This window comes from Physeter macrocephalus, chromosome 6 (genome assembly GCF_002837175.3).
Source record: "Physeter macrocephalus isolate SW-GA chromosome 6, ASM283717v5, whole genome shotgun sequence".
Lineage (NCBI taxonomy): Eukaryota > Metazoa > Chordata > Mammalia > Artiodactyla > Physeteridae > Physeter > Physeter macrocephalus.
Genome location: NC_041219.1, coordinates 57781733 through 57797660, shown reverse-complemented (window position 1 = coordinate 57797660; position 15928 = coordinate 57781733). Strand labels below are relative to the sequence as shown.

Below are 15928 nucleotides of genomic sequence, written 5' to 3'. Positions count from 1 at the left end.
GTTCAAGGGGCAGTGCTTTTCGCTTGGCTGTGCAGAGAGGTAGACCAGAAGCCCGTTTCCCGCTCCACCCACGTTCCCTCCCTCTCGTGACCTCGGGACATGTTTCCATTCAGTCCCAGGGCTTCCCTGTTCCCTTCCTGTGCCTTTTGGAGGGCACTTCCCCAGATAGTGCATAACCAGAAGGAAGAATTGATTTTCTGGGGTCAGTGCTCAGCTTGGCTACTGATGAGTCACCCTTAGGGGGTCTAGGCAGTGCAGGTACAGCAGTGAGAGAGAAGACCCCAGGAAGCTCCCCCATCATACCTGTAGGTGTTTGAGCGTTGGATGCAGGGTGTACCATCACGGTGGCCTGCTTTAAGAGGAGGACGTAGTCAACTCCGTCACATGCAGACCTGTGGGGGGCATTCATCCGTGGGGTGGGCTAGCCCTCTGTCTCGTGGTTGGGAGAAATGTTTGCTTATGGCGATCCCTGCTCGCCAGTGGACGGATCAAGATGATTATGATGAACAGACACAACTTGTGGGCTGAAATCCAAACTGTATCTTGTATCTCACTCTCCCTTTAGAATTTATTGAGTGGGATAAATTTCCTTTTCGCCTGGATGAGAACTCTACCAGACCTCATATCGTTTCTGTTTATTTATAAAGAGTTCTATGGTTGCTTTAAGTCGTAAAACACAGTCTCAATTTGGTAACTAAATGCCCACTCTCGGGTAATAAGCAAGACTTTGAACTTGAGTTAGAGTTGAAACCCCTCCCTCATCCCTGTGTGGGCTCCTGGCCTCTGGGAAAGGGGTGTCGTCAGTCTCCCTCCAGCTTGGAGCCTGGAGAGGGAGGAGCTGGAAGTGGCTTCCCAAAGTTCTTATGTGACGGGTGCTTCTGAGAGAGGCCCTGCACTCACTGGCCCGGCAGGTGTTTAAGGCAGCTGCTTTTTCTTACCAGCTCTCAGGAGTGGTCCTTTGATTATCGGTTGCATATTCTATATTCTTTCACTGTCTGCTGCTTCACCCTGCCATCCTTCTGGGTTTTTTGTTTTGTTTTGTTATTTTTGTTTATTTATTTGTTTGTTTTTGCATCCAACCCCTCAAAGGCTCTCTTTCTGTCTCTCTTTTGACGTCCTCCTTACTGTGTAGCAGAAGTTCTCTTAGGATCACTTTTAGAACAGCCCTGGGCCATCATTCCTCTGTAGACCCTACACGGAATACACGTAAAGTAGTTTCGGAACTGCTAACCAATACCTTTATGAAAAGCAAATCTACTAACTAGAGTACACATTTGTGCACAATTCTTTTTGTCTTTAGCCTTTGGGTATATAGTAAATTTTTCCCCGAAGTTATTTAGGCTGGTTTCCCCCCTCCCTTCTGTGTACTTACGTTATTCATTACTGACATTACTCTTTTAATTGTATCTGTTTGTAATCCATTTTGAATTTTCCTTGCTGCCATCCTAGCTGATTCTCTTTGTTTTCTGTATGTGAAGCATTAACATGGTTTTCAATGTCAGAAGTCTGTGGAAAGATGTACTCGCAAGTCTCCCTGTCAGTCCGAAGAGAGCAGAGGAGATAGGGGAGGAAGTCCGGACAGGTCACATCCATCCTTTGCTCTCTCCGTCCAGGTGTCTGCACTGGCAGCTCTACTCGGCACATCGTGACCTTTGATGGACAGAATTTCAAGCTGACTGGCAACTGCTCATACGTCTTATTTCACAACAAGGAGCAGGACCTGGAGGTGCGGCTCCATAATGATGCCTGCAGCGCCGGGGCAAGGCAGGCCTGCATGAAGTCCGTGGAGGTGAAACATAACGGTCTCTCGGTTGAGCTCCGCAGCGACATGGAGGTAGGAGGTGCTTTCTGTGAGTCCCGTAACGTGGCAGCGGCGGACCCTTGGGGAAGCCACATGGACCCGGCGGCAGCCGGCCTTAGCTGGTGCTCCGGCTGGGACTCGGCTCCTGCCCCGTGAGCAGAGCGCCACCTTTGTAGGAGGGGCTCATTGCTATCTCCCTCGTGGTGTAATTTCATGTTGTTTGGGGTCCAGATTTGGAAGAAAGGGCCCATTTTCGATAACATTACATTGTGAATGTAGTGCCAGTTTCTGGCACTGGTAGGAGAGTGGGGGTGACACCAGGCTGTTTGCCCAGCAGGCATTATGTGCCCTGTACCCAGGACCCGCGAACCCTCCAAAGGAAAATATTTAGGGCCTATGAAAATATTCTGGGCCCAAACAAAATGCGTGGACCCAAGATTCAAAAAGAAAACGGCAAAACTGATAAAAAGATAAATGTATGATTAAATGTTTACAAAGGTTGCTTTATGCCAACTTCTTTACACGTTCATTTAGAAATCGTAAATATTTCATTACGTGAAAGCAGCTTAGGGGTTAGATGTTCTCCTCTTGCAAGAATTCTTGACCATGCACAGTGATTGCTGAAAAATCACAGCTCGTCATCTATTACATGAGTAGCTCATAGACAAAAATATAAAAATCAAAAGGATAAAAAGCCTTCTAAAATTTTTACAGCAAAAATTATATTCATCATGGGATGTGAGTATATTTTAATAGGTTTGATAAGATATATTGTGGGACCTCCAAAGAGCTAGTCAATCAAATCAAATCAAATGCTTCAAGTAGTCCTATTAGATGCTCCTGGAGATAGGGCACTGACCAGTTGGCAAATAAGCAACTTCCCCAGCGTTTCTTGAGGAGTCATCTTCCCTGTCGAGTGACTCAAGGTTCCTCTTAATCCCTGGGCTTTCGGGTTCCAGATGCATGGCTGTCGGTTCAGTGTTATAAGAGGCCACTCTTTTGCCAAGCTCTGCAAAGCCCCTTTGTCTTCGAAGGGCTGCTGGCAACTGTCCGGGTTTGTGGAGAACAGTGGAGTTGAGTGGGGTGAAGGTGTAGGAACTGTTGGGAACTTTGGAAAGTGGCTAAGAGTGAAACCCTAGGGTTCCTTGTTGCCGTGACTACTCATGGGTGGTTTTCTCCTTCGGGCAGGTGGTGGTGGATGGGAGGCGGGTCTCTGCCCCTTACGTGGGTGAGGACATGGAGGTCAGCGTCTATGGTGCCATTATGTATGAGGTCAGACTCAGCCATCTGGGCCACATCCTCACCTTCACCCCACAAAACAACGAGTTCCAGCTGCAGCTGAGCCCCAAGACCTTTGCCTCAAAGATGTACGGTCTCTGTGGTAAGAATATCTTCTGACTCTCCTCCCTGGCATAAACCCTCCTTGCTCTAGCCTCAGGGCCCTTGGCCACTGCTATTTCTGGGTCCAGTAGTAAGGTTCAGACGCTGGCGGTGATGGAGAATGGCCAGGTCTCCGGCGTCCAGGGTTTGGCACCCTGGGCTCCTAACCATGTCTTTCCTTGCTTCTCTAGGCATCTGTGATGAGAATGGGGCCAATGACTTCATGCTGAGGGATGGCACGGTCACCACAGACTGGAAGACGCTGGTCCAGGAGTGGACGGTGCAGCAGCCGGGCCAGACATGCTTGCTGGGTCCCGAGGAGCCATGTCCCGTCTCCAGGGTCTCCCACTGTCAGGTCCTTCTCTCGGCGCTGTTCGCCGAGTGCCACGCGGTCCTTGCCCCAGCCACTTTTCACGCCATCTGCCAGCAGGACAGTTGCCACCAGGAGCAAGTGTGTGAGGCCATTGCCTCTTACGCCCACCTCTGTCGGACCAAGGGGGTGTGTGTCGACTGGAGGACCCCCGATTTCTGTGGTGAGTCTCCGTAGGCGCCCCCAAACGCTGTGAAGACCAGTGAATGGGGGACCTGCTCAGCCTCTCTGGACCTCACGTTCTTTATCTGGGCAACGAAGGCCAAAATCTCTGCGTTTCCTGTTTCCTAGGAGTCCATTCAGGATCAAATAAGATGGTAGACGTATAAGTAATTTGAACATAGAATTTCTATGTAATGAATTTCGATGTAAATGAAAGCCTGGTCCTTTCTAGCAGTAGTTCTGCAGTTCGTACAAATGTGATTTTAATGTATTAGACACATCCAGGCAACGGCGAAGCACAGACTAAGCAGTCACCTTGAATTTGGAATTGCACCAAGCTTTAGCAAAGGCTCACAGAGCAGCCCACGCCTGAACAGGATTTTGAAGTGTGAGTGGAATCTTGCCATTTGAAAACCAAGAAGACTTCTTCATTACAAACACCACAGGATTGCTAGTGTAGACACCTCCCAAGGGCAGCTTCCTTACTTGGACTTGGCATGTATTTAATATTTAACATGTCAGGGACACCCAAATGAATCAGACATGTGGCTCCTGCTCTCAGGGGGTGCTGGAGTGATAAGAACACTGAACTTCAACATCCTCAGTTTCTAATGTAATCCCTGACTTTTTTTTTTTTTTTTTGAGGGAGATCAATGTGTACAAGCATCTCAGAGTCTCCGAGTTTGTTATCATAATGCTGTCACAGCTTTAACTGGGGCTGGAGGACTTGGGCATCCTAGCCCCAGCTCAGCTGGTCATCAGCTATTTCCTTAGTCTTTCTGGACCTCAGTTTCTGCATCTTGGAATGAGATAGTTGGACTAGATAACCCCCAGGTGTCTTTGGGGCTCTGGTTTTCCGAGTCCCCGTGGATGACACGGTCTCCTTTCAACCTGCCTGCAGATTAAGGGGAAAATGTTAGTTTCTGAGTTACCGATCACACCTTCTCTGCTTATTAATTTGTCTACTTCCAGGCAATTTGTCATTCATTTACAGGAAAGTCTTTGGTGCTCTAAATCCTTGGAAACCTTCTCTACCACCTGCCTTGGCACCGTGAAAATGTGAGGAAGGGGTTGAGCAGGACCAGAGAGGGAGAAGTGGATGACTTTGTAGCTTTTCTCCCAGGGCAGCCCTCCGTAGCTGTGGATTCCTTATTTAAGTTTAAGAGAATTTTCGAAGCAGTAAATATATGTGTATTCAAAGAAAAGAACCATAGACCTTCCTAAGGATACACAGGTTCACATCGTCAGTTGGGATTAAATTTGGCTACAAGTAAGAGAGAAGTAAAATTCTGTGTCACACAGCTGATCAGAGGGAGGCAGTCCCAGCTCTTTCTGGGTCTCAAAGTGGATTCTAGTTCTTTGCTCCGTCCTCACTTGGGTGTGCTTTTTCCTCACGGTTTAAGATGGAGCTCTGGCCATCACGTCCAGGTTCCAAGTGGCAGGATGAGGGGAAGGAAGGAAAAGCGCCAGAGACGCAGCTGTCTTTCAAAAAATGCTTCTTAGAAACCGCTGTTAAGAGTCTACACTTGCTCTTACAGTTCATTGGTCAGAATGTAATCACATGATTGCACTTAGTTGCAAGGGAGGTTGGGAAATGTAGTCTTTATTCTGGGTGCTCATGTGCCCGGCTTGAAGGTCTATTTCTATGGAAGATGGAGAGATGGTGAAAACTAGCAGTTTCTGCCCCAGCAAGTTTGTCAGATGATCAGCTGCCTTGAAGCTGAACCACTTCCCTCTGGTTGGTGCAGACCCTTGAGGGTGACCCCCTTCTCTGTCTGCAGCTGTGCCGTGCCCGCCATCCCTGGTCTACAACCACTGTGAGCGCGGCTGCCCCCGCCAATGTGAGGGCAACTCAAGCTCCTGTGGGGACCATCCCTCAGAAGGCTGCTTCTGCCCCCTGCACCAAGTGCTGCTGGAAGGCAGCTGTGTTCCCGAGGAGGCCTGCACCCAGTGCGTCGGTGACGATGGGATCCGGCACCAGGTAGGAACCCTGGCCTCTCGCCCCCCGTGGGGCCAGTAGGGGGAAGCGTTCACCCGTGGTTGGCCCCTTCTAACCTTGGCTGCAGGGCTCTGCTCTCCAGGGGGGTCCCTGAGGGATGGGAAGACAGTGCGGCATAACGGCTTTGGAGTCAGACACATCTTGGTTCAAAACCCGGATCTGTCGTGGGTTAGCTGTGTGATCAAACGCCAGAGTGTAACAACACATTACTACCATTACTATGTTTATCATTATATCCATGTTAGTAGAATGCTAGGAACCCAGGAGGGGATGGGAAAGGAATATTTTATATGGTGATGTTTACCATTATTAAGATATATTAGGTACCTTACATTGTACTAAGCACTATATATTCATTATTTCAACATTTTTCAAAGGTGTGTTTAGCAGGCAAGGTATTGACAGTTACCTGTGGTCAAGAGGTTTTAAAGAACACCAGCTAAGCAAGTTAGACAGGTTTCTTTATTGCAGGATTCTCTAGAGCTTTGGATATGCTAATGTACATTGCAAGTTTTTGCTTCTCAGACTTATTAGACTATAGAATTGTGTGTGTGTGTGTGTGTGTGTGTGTGTGTGTGTGTGTGTGTAACATCCCCTCTCATAAATACTCACAAAACACCTATGAGAAAATGAAGGCTTGGAGAGCTTGGTACCTTGCCCATGGATGCGGTTTGTAGGAGATGGGGTTGGGAGTTGGAGTTAGTATTTGAAGCTCTGTCTGATTCCAAAGAGCTTGCTCTTTTCGGTACATGAAATTTCCCTTTTGCTAGGTCCCCTTTGGACTGATTTTCTTGGAAGTCATTGAGTCATCAAGTCATCAGTTCTCTTAGCCTTTTAGGAATCATTATTTTGAAAGGCTATTTATTTACCAAACTCCCTCATCTTGGACTCAGATGGCAGTCATATCTCTTCAAAGTTGCCAATGTGTGTATTGCAGTACCTGGGGCAGTGTGTGTCTGTGGACCTGTGAGTGTGGGCAGTGGTCCTGCCTTTCAAACTGGCAGTGATACCACAGAGCCTGGTAGAGGGGGAGCACATTTGGCTTCTAGCAAAGGAACATGTGTTCTGTGACCATGGGCTGCACTCAAGACCTAACATCTTCATCAACACCAAGGAAGACCTTCATCACTAAGTGGACCAGGTCAGGTGACTTAACACTGTATTTAATCAGAACTAGGAGAACACACGGTGAAGCTAGCTAACCAGCTGGAGAATGGTGAAAACGATCGTTCCAGGTTTACACTATTCTGTCCCTGCCATCCGAAGCTAGGAAATGGACCATTTCATTTGATTCTCCCCAAAGCTCCATAGGGTAATTATTACATGTCCCTCTGAGTGGGAGACTGAGGCTCAGATGACAAGAGGTGATTTTAAAAGACCCTATGCACTACACCAGGTCACCCTACAGTGTCCAAGCCCAGCCATTGGGCTCACGGGAACTGTGATCTAAACTCTGAGCTGACTGGGTGTCCATGTAAGCATGGCACCAATAAGGCGATTGCTTGGATGGTCCCACTGGCTCTGCTTTGTTGCTGGGCTTTAGCCCTAGTGGATCCCGTTTGTTCTCACAGTGTAACAGGTAAACCAGGAAAGAAGCCCAGTCGCACCCTACTGCCATATTTCAGCTGGCCAAATTAAGTAACTGTCCGTACCGTAACGTTCCCCCAAAGAGCTGACAAAACCTTACATCGCTCTCCCTGGCTTGCACAGCTCCTGGGCTCCCGCTGGGCGCAGATGACGTGTGCCATTGCCCTGGGGTGCTGACACCCAGTGGTCATTTCAGGCTGGTTTTGCCGTTGGTGGCAAGGTGCTCTCAGAGGCAGTCAGAAATGGTCTCTACCCCTTCCTTGGCATCCTCGAGATCAGAAGGAAGCTCAAGTTTGCACTTCTGGCTCTCTGTGAGTCAGGTGTCTGCAGGGACCCGAAGGCGGGAGGCTTGTGAATTTTATCCTAGGGTCTCTGCCCCCTTCCCCACTCCTCCTCCCTGACCCTCTTCCCTGCTCCCTGACCCTTCAGTGCCACACTGGAATATGCATCAGAGTTGTATGAAGAGGGCATCCAAATAGTGCAGTATTTTGACATAGATACAGTCTGATAAATACATTTTAAAATCAAGCGACATAAAATTAGTTAATAGAAAACTATTAAAAAAAACCAAACAATGAAGGGAGCACAGCCGGTTTTAGTTATTTCAGAAAATATAGTTTAAGTGGATGAAGGCAAATATCCAGTCCAGCTTTGACTTTCAAAGTAGAGAGGGAATAACAATCTTACATGAAGAACATTTCCATTAAGTGAATGTTCTTGAAACTGAAAAATAAAGCCCAGAAAACTTTTCTTCGGGGAAATAATCCAAGGTAGAAATCTCTTATGGTAATTTTGGAAGGGCAAACTATTTACCAGTTTCCATAGCTCTTGTTTATTTTACAAAATGCACTCTGCCTTTGTAGCCGGCTCTAAAGGGATCCGGGGCCACGCGTGGGCTGTCCCGCCTTGCCCCCCGCCCCCCGCTGTGCTGGGCCAGCGCTGCTTCAGCTCCGCTGGGGATTTGCCTGCGTCACCCAGACGGTGTGCTGAGCCTCGTCTCCTCTCTGTTCCGTAGCGGCTCAGCGCTGACATTTAATTTGCATCTTCCCTCAAAGCCTGGCCGGGGTGGGCGGCGCCTGGTGACTTGCTGAGTGCCTGCTTTGACCTTGGGCTCTGAGGACTTCAGTTTTCCCTTGCTGCATTCTCTGCAGGTCGTTCTCCTGTCATCTTTATTTCATCTTTAACTCCAGCCAGCTCGCTTACCTGTTCTGTCCAGGTCACAGTCCTGCACCAGGCCCTGGAACCTGGGGGCTGAGACCGGGCTGCCGGGAGTTGGCCTGTCCTGATGCAGGAGTGCCCTCTGCCGGCCGATTGGCTGCATAATGCGCCAGGTGTACTGCTGTAAGACTGGCCGCGGGCGCTTTTAGAAGCTTAGCCTTTGCCAGACAGGGCTCTTTTTCAGGGGCCATAGATTCTGTGACCTGCCTCGTTAAAGCTTCCTGGGAAAATGGAAATCCCTGGAAGAGGACGTTTAACACCTGCTTTCGGTCATCTATTGTGATGTTGCCAAGGAGAGGTGGGAAGCTGTATAATTGGTTCTTGAATTTTAGATGTCTGGAGTTCATTTTTAAAAAGAGAAAAAAACCCCTAATATATAAATATATATCTCCGTTCTTATCTCATCACTTTTGCCATTTAAACGTCTAAATAGAAATCCCTTGATTTATGATTTTCTTGGCATCACCAGCAGTGTAAAAGAGCAGGAAAGAGGCAGAGCAGAGAGAGACCTGGGGAGATGTGTGAGTTCCCCCGCCTTCGTCCGCTCTGCCCAGCCTTCCCAGCCCCTTGGAGAAGCTGGAATAGTAGCCGCTGCAGCCTCTGTTCTGTTTCCTGGTCCTCGTCCCTCCCTCTCCACCCGTTCGCTGGCACCCGCTCAAGGCTTGTCCTTGTTGAACTTTCTTCCCTCTGAAGCGGGTCCTGCTTACAGAGCCTCAGGGCTGCACCCTGCCCGCCAGGTTAAGCACAGCCTCCTGCAGTGGCCACATCCCCAAGGACGTGAGGCCTCTCTGGAGCCCACAGCCCTAGTGAACTCTTCTTTTGCACTCCTGGCACTCTTTTTTTTATTAAAAAAATCACCTTTATGGAGAGTTCACAGACAGTAAACAGCGCCAAATATAAACGTATGATCTGATGAATTTTGACAAGTGCATTCACCTGTAAAAACCGTCATCACGATCAAGATAATGAAATTTCCATCACCTGCGAAAGTTCCCTGGTGCCCCTGTTTAATACACCCCCAGTCCCCACCTCCATCCCCAGGCAACAACTGGTCTGCTTTCTGTCACCATGGATCCGTTTACATTTTCTGGAATTTTATGTAAATGGCCTCATGCAGTATTACTCCTTTTTTGCTTGGCTTCTTTCGCTCGACGTGATACTCTCGAGATCCGTCCACACTGCATGTTCCATAGTTTGTTTTCATGGCTGAGTAGTATTCCGCGGTGCGGAAGCGTCAAAACTGAGTCTCTTTCACCTTTTCACGGGCAAGTCCTTTTTCCTCGGCTTGACCGTCAGCCGTTCGAGGGCTGGGACGGCGTACCCAGTGCCTGGCACTCCCACAGCCCCTCGGCGGGCTGGCCAAGCCTGGCGGCCGTGGTTTGGAGAGAGAGCATGTGGTGTGCAGGGCCAGGATGCCGGGTCCAAACTCCGGCGGTGCCACCTGGTCGAGCTCCTGGTCTGTGCCTCAGTGTGAGTAATGGTCATACTCACCCGATAGGGTTATTAGAAGGAACATACGATGAGTCAGTGTAAAGCCTTTGGGGGGCTTCCTGACTCTGAAGCCCTTGTGCAGTGCGGATGCCTGCTGCCCTGGTGACCCTCATCTGGAAACTGCACCCTGGTCCGGAACGTCACCACCAGTGCCAACAATGTGAGGGTTCTGAGCGTTCTGCTGTCCCCCTTCAGCTCTTGCTGCCGCATAGTCTTAAGTCCATTGCAGGGATGAATGGCATCTTTCTCAGGCTGCAGCCCAGCTTCTCCTTTGGCTTGGGAAGCGGCCGGCGGGGTGACACAGAAGTCCTCATTTTCTCGCCTTGCTTTATTTTAGCGTCACCATGAGAAGGGCTGTGATGAAAGCTCCATGTTGTCTGGGACCTGGGGTTTGTCCTTCCCCCGGGTGTACGAAGCAGTGTGGGTGCCCCCAGGCACCGCAGGGCCCCTCCAGCTCCCTCCTCCTCAGGATCCTCAGCATCTGTCAGCTTGTCTGGGTTCATCTGCGCAGCTCTGACCCAGGCGGGGCTTGGGCGCTGGGCGTCCCCCAGGGAGACCGAGCCGGGGATGGGGGGGCCCGACTTCCATGAACTCCTGGGCCCTCTCTGAACCTCGTTCTCCCTCAGCTTCTGGAAACGTGGGTCCCAGACCACCAGCCCTGCCAGATCTGCACGTGCCTCAGCGGGCGGAAGGTCAACTGCACGACACAGCCCTGCCCTACAGCCAGAGGTGAGGCCCCTCCCTAAGGGCTCCCTCCAGGTCCCGAGGCCACCCTGCCTTCAGACCTGGTGGACCAGATCCACAGGTGGATTCCCCATGCCAGCCCCACCCTCCTTGCCTCGCCGGGCTGGGCCCCCTTTCTGCACGGGAGTAGAGCTCTTGGGGGTGTTGGAAACGTGGGTCCCAGACCACCAGCCCTGCCAGATCTGCACGTGCCTCAGCGGGCGGAAGGTCAACTGCACGACACAGCCCTGCCCTACAGCCAGAGGTGAGGCCCCTCCCTAAGGGCTCCCTCCAGGTCCCGAGGCCACCCTGCCTTCAGACCTGGTGGACCAGATCCACAGGTGGATTCCCCATGCCAGCCCCACCCTCCTTGCCTCGCCGGGCTGGGCCCCCTTTCTGCACGGGAGTAGAGCTCTTGGGTGTGTGTGTGTGTGTGTGTGTGTGTGTGTGTGTGTGTGTGTGTGTGTGTGTGTGCGCCTGCCCTGCTGTCCCCTCCTTGGCCCTCAGCCTTGGTCTCCCGAGGGCGCATCTGAGGGGACAGCAGGACACACCGGGAGACTCATTCGTCAGCAGGCCTGGCTGGTTCCCGCGGCCGAGAGCCTGCAGTGGGTACCGCTGTCTCTTTCTCTGACCTCTGCGGCCTCTTCTCCCCCAGCGCCTGTGTGCGGCCCGTGCGAGGTGGCCCGTCTCCGGCAGAGCACGCAGCAGTGCTGCCCCGAGTACGAGTGTGGTATGTGTCACCCGTGGCGTTTCTCGGGGTCCAACCCCAGCCCCGCCCCGGGGAGAGGGGGCCAAGGTGGTGGTGCTGAAGGGGCTCGTGGTCAGAAGCAGGGTGTGGATTTTCCAAAACCTGGAAAGAGTAGCCTCTGGAAAATAGGATTTGTTTCCTAGAAAGATTCTGCTGTGACTTATTAAATGTACGTTTTGAAAGCATTAAAATGGCGTGCAATGTTCACAGCAACATGATTTGCAATAGCCAAGATATGGAAGCACCCTAAGCGACCATCAACAGATGAATGGATAGGGAATTCCCTGGTGGTCCAGTGGTTAAGACTCCATGCTTCCATTGTGGGGGCACGAGTTTGATCCCTTGTTTGGGCGCTAAGATCCCGAGTGCCGCGCGGCGTGGCCAAAAAAATAGAAAAAAACCCCCGCAAGACAGATGAATGGATAAAGAAGATGTGGTACATACATGCAATGGAATACTACTCGGGCATAAAAAGGAATACGATTTTGCCACTTGCAGCGACCTGGATGGACTTGGAGGGTATTATGCTTAGTGAAATAAGTCAGAGAAAGGCAAATGCTGTATGATATTACTTATATGTGGAATCTAAAAATACAACAAACTGGTGACTATAACAAAAAAGAAACAGACTCACAGATATAGAGAACAAACTAGTGGTTGCCAGTGGGGAGAGGGAAGGGGGGAGGGGCAATATAGGAGCAGGGGAGTAAGAGGTACAAACTACTGTGTATAAAATAAATAAGCTACAGAGGTATATTGTACAGCACAGGGAATATAGCCAATATTTTCTAACAACTATAAATGGAGCATAACCTTAAAAAATTGTGAATCGCTGTGCTGTACACCTGAAACATGTAATATTGTTATCAACCATACCTCAAAAATAAAAGAATGGGGTAATCACTGGTGGGGGAGGTGCAAGGGATTTACTGCAGAGCCAGTTATGCCCGAGTAACTGTAGAAAAGGCCACACATGGGCACCTTGACCTCAACACGTTATTTGTCAAAGGGTTTCATTATAGGCTTGCAACGTGCATTGTGAATAATGGGCTGAATAAAGGTATAATTAAATGAATCCAGAGCTGATGGAATTCTGAGTAACATGGCCGGAAGTCTCTAGTGCCTTGTCCCCGTCTGTCCCAGGCGTTTATTAATTGTACAGATGAAGACATAAAGCACAGGCTTGTGAGGTTTGAGGCGATGAAACCTTTGAGGGAGAGCAGATAGATCAAGACAGTCCGAGGATCTAAAAAAGAAATCATCTGAGACATTGCTTTAGGCTGATGAAATTTATCAGGGATAAAGAGAAGCCTTATGTGGCGGGGCGGGAGTGAGGGGTGAATCTGACTGGAGAACAATTTAGTAAAAATAGGTCTTAGGATGTTAACAGTGGAGGGAACTGGGGGTCATTTAGTTCAAAGCCCTCATTTTATGGACATTTTGAAGCTTCTCCAATGTGCCAGGCACTTTGCCTCCATTATTTCAAGACATCAATAGACCGACCCTGTGAGGTAGACTGCCCACCTTACAGAAGATGATCCTGAGGTCTAGAGGGTTCAAGCGATTGGCCGAGATCTGGAGTCCCTGCAGATGACAAGAGTAATCAACATGAGTTTGTTCTATGGCTTGTGTCTATCTATGTGTCTATCTACCTTCCTATCTATCTATCTATCTATCGTTCTATTATCTATCTACCTATCATCTTTCTATTATCTATTTACTGTCTATCAATCATCTATCTATGTATCTATCATCTATCTGTCTATTATCTACCTATCTATCTATTATCTGTGTATCTATCATCTATTATCTATCTATCTATCTTCCTATCTACCTATCTATCTGTGTATCTATCATCTATCTATCTATCTATCTATCATCTATCCGTCTGTCTATCTATCATCACCTCCCCTACCCCCTCCCTGTCCATGTATCTCCATCTCTATCTCCATCTCTTCCCCTATCTTTTCATCTTCCTGTATCTCTTCCTCTATCTCCATCTCTAGCTCTGCCTTCATCTCATCATCATCACATATGTGAAACAGGAAAGGTCTGCGTGAGTAGGAATGTAGTGTAGGGAGCCACTCACTAGCACAAGAGTAGCCTCGCTGAATTCTGAGCGCACGTCTCTCTCTGGGCCCTCAGTGTGTGACCTGGTGAGCTGTGACCTGCCCCCGGTGCCTCACTGCGAAGGTGGCCTCCAGCCTACACTGACCAACCCCGGCGAGTGCAGACCCAACTTCACCTGCTGTAAGTTCTCCCTCCGTGGGTGAGGACGGGGTGGTGCAGTCACTGTCCCCTGGTCTGGGAAGGCATCCTGTATTCTAGTGAGCTGAGTCTGGGCTTGGGGTGTGTCTAGAACAGAGGGGTCAAGGTCACACGTGGACTGAATCCCCCAAGACTCCTCCCAGCCGCAGGCTACGGTGGGGAACGGGGTGTGGACACAGCTGCAGGCATCCCCCTTTTGGGCTTATTAGGTGGCATTGGGACCTGAGATGAAGAAGCCTCCAGATCTAATCTTTATTTTCTCCCACCCTCCCATAAGCCATGGAGGGGAAGGAATGTACTCTTGGTTTGTTCAAATCACTGGATCTTATTCCCAAATAAATTTATAGATTTTTCTTCCTCTGTATGTTTATGTATTTAATTTCTAAATACTACAATTTAAGCGTAGGGTTGGACTAAAGACAGTTTCTGGACATGTCCAGAAGCTGAATTCTGTATTTAGTTCCGGAGAATACCCACTTTAAGTCAATACCCACTTCTCGTCCTGTTGACTGAGAATCTCACTCGAGTTCTGAGATGAAAGCCCTCGAGTGTGGGAGAACACATTGTATCTGCAGAAAGCTCGGAGCAGGCAGAGGCGTGGCATGGGATTTGGCAGTGATAAAGGGACATTGTGGATTTGACAAGATTGCTGTCATTGTCCTTCATCACTGTTGGAGGACCTAAAACTGTAGGTCATTTATTATTCCAGGTACTGAGGTTGGGGATAGGATCTCATAAGCTACCAGCTTATAAAAATGCTAACCAGTACCTATGTGCCCAGGGCTCTCTGGGTCTTAGAGATTCTACACCAGTCATCTCTGAGTATCTGCAGCTGGAGGGACCCCACCCCTTCCAGATGTGTCTGGGAAGGTGGTAGAGTGGACACCCAGCAGCCTTATAGCCTCGCCATTAAAATAGCTTCATATTTCTCCTTTGGGTTAGTGTTCTTGTTTTTCTGCAGACTAACCACTTTTTGGTATGACTGACTATCCCTCAGCTCCTGAGCTGGGCTCACGTGTGTTCCTGACTTAACATTCTGGGGCTAGAGTTCCCTGGGACCTTATATAGTAGCTGAATGCTTAGGAACCCAGGCTGAGTGCAGCGCTCAGTGTGGCAGGACCGGGGCATCACCTCTTGCTGCCCCTCAGCCTGCAGGAAGGAAGAGTGCCCAAGGGGGTCCCCGCCCTCCTGTCCCCCGCACCGGACGCCGGTCCTTCAGAAGACCCAGTGCTGTGATGAGTATAAGTGTGTTTGCAACTGTACCAGCTCGTCGGTGACCTGCCCACTGGGGTACCTGGCCTCCACCGTCACCAATGACTGCGGCTGCACCACCACCACCTGCCTCCCTGATAAGGTAGGGGCTGCTCGGCTCCAGCTGGGACGATGGCCAGACACGTGCTCCTTGTGGAAGACTTGCCTTCCTGCCCACACGGATGCTGTGTGGCCCAGTGAAGGGGCATTAGCATTCCATCTCAGCCTAAATCTAATTAGCTCAGGAGGTACTCACAGAGACGCTACCATGTTCTGAGCATGGCTGGGTGCCATAGATGATTCTAAACACATGAGTGATTCTGAAACCTAAATTATAAAACAAGATGCACTCCCAGAAATCTCACCTCTACCCCCACTTTCCCTGCCTTGTTCCTTCTCTCCCTTCATAATTTATCATTTTCATTGGTGTATCCATCTATTTTTCTTTTTGAAAATATAAGCAAATTTTATAAATTTATATTGCTTCATAACCCCTGCCCACCCTTCCTTCACCTTCAGCCACGCCTAATGGGACAGAGGGCTATACATGGGTGGGTTCCAAGTTCAAGGACTTTACTGGACCTGAGAATTAGGGTGCAGCTTTCCGTGTGACACAGGAAGGAGTTAAGTGCAGTGAAGGCAGCAGTGATAGTGGGTCAAGGCGGCCAGTGTGTTATATCCCCACTTGAGGGCCTCGAGGGACTCGAAAGGAGCCACTCCCAGGGTGGACCTTCCTAAGGCAGGTGGGCAGGGGAGGAAGGAGGGCAAACTCTACTATGCAAGCGTCCCTTCGTGTGGGCAGAGACTATGCTGCTTTCATGTACTGCTGTAGTCTCAGCACCTGGAGTAGCTTCCAACACGCCGTAGATGCTTACTCACCTCTCGTTTAGATGAACTGAGTCAGTTCACTCGGAAACCTTGTGTCTACAG

At 49.7% G+C, this 15928-nt stretch overlaps 1 protein-coding gene across 1 annotated transcript in view; it reads left to right on the top strand.

The window, feature by feature from the left end:
• VWF (von Willebrand factor) overlaps nt 1-15928 on the top strand; it is a 162290-nt gene that overhangs the window by 115928 nt on the left and 30434 nt on the right. Inside the window, exons 37-44 of the mRNA XM_028490937.2 lie at nt 1614-1834; nt 2990-3182; nt 3373-3714; nt 5495-5694; nt 10635-10737; nt 11387-11461; nt 13625-13729; nt 14896-15101. Coding sequence (XP_028346738.1) covers nt 1614-1834; nt 2990-3182; nt 3373-3714; nt 5495-5694; nt 10635-10737; nt 11387-11461; nt 13625-13729; nt 14896-15101 — 1445 coding nt within the window. The remainder of the gene's footprint in view (nt 1-1613; nt 1835-2989; nt 3183-3372; nt 3715-5494; nt 5695-10634; nt 10738-11386; nt 11462-13624; nt 13730-14895; nt 15102-15928) is intronic.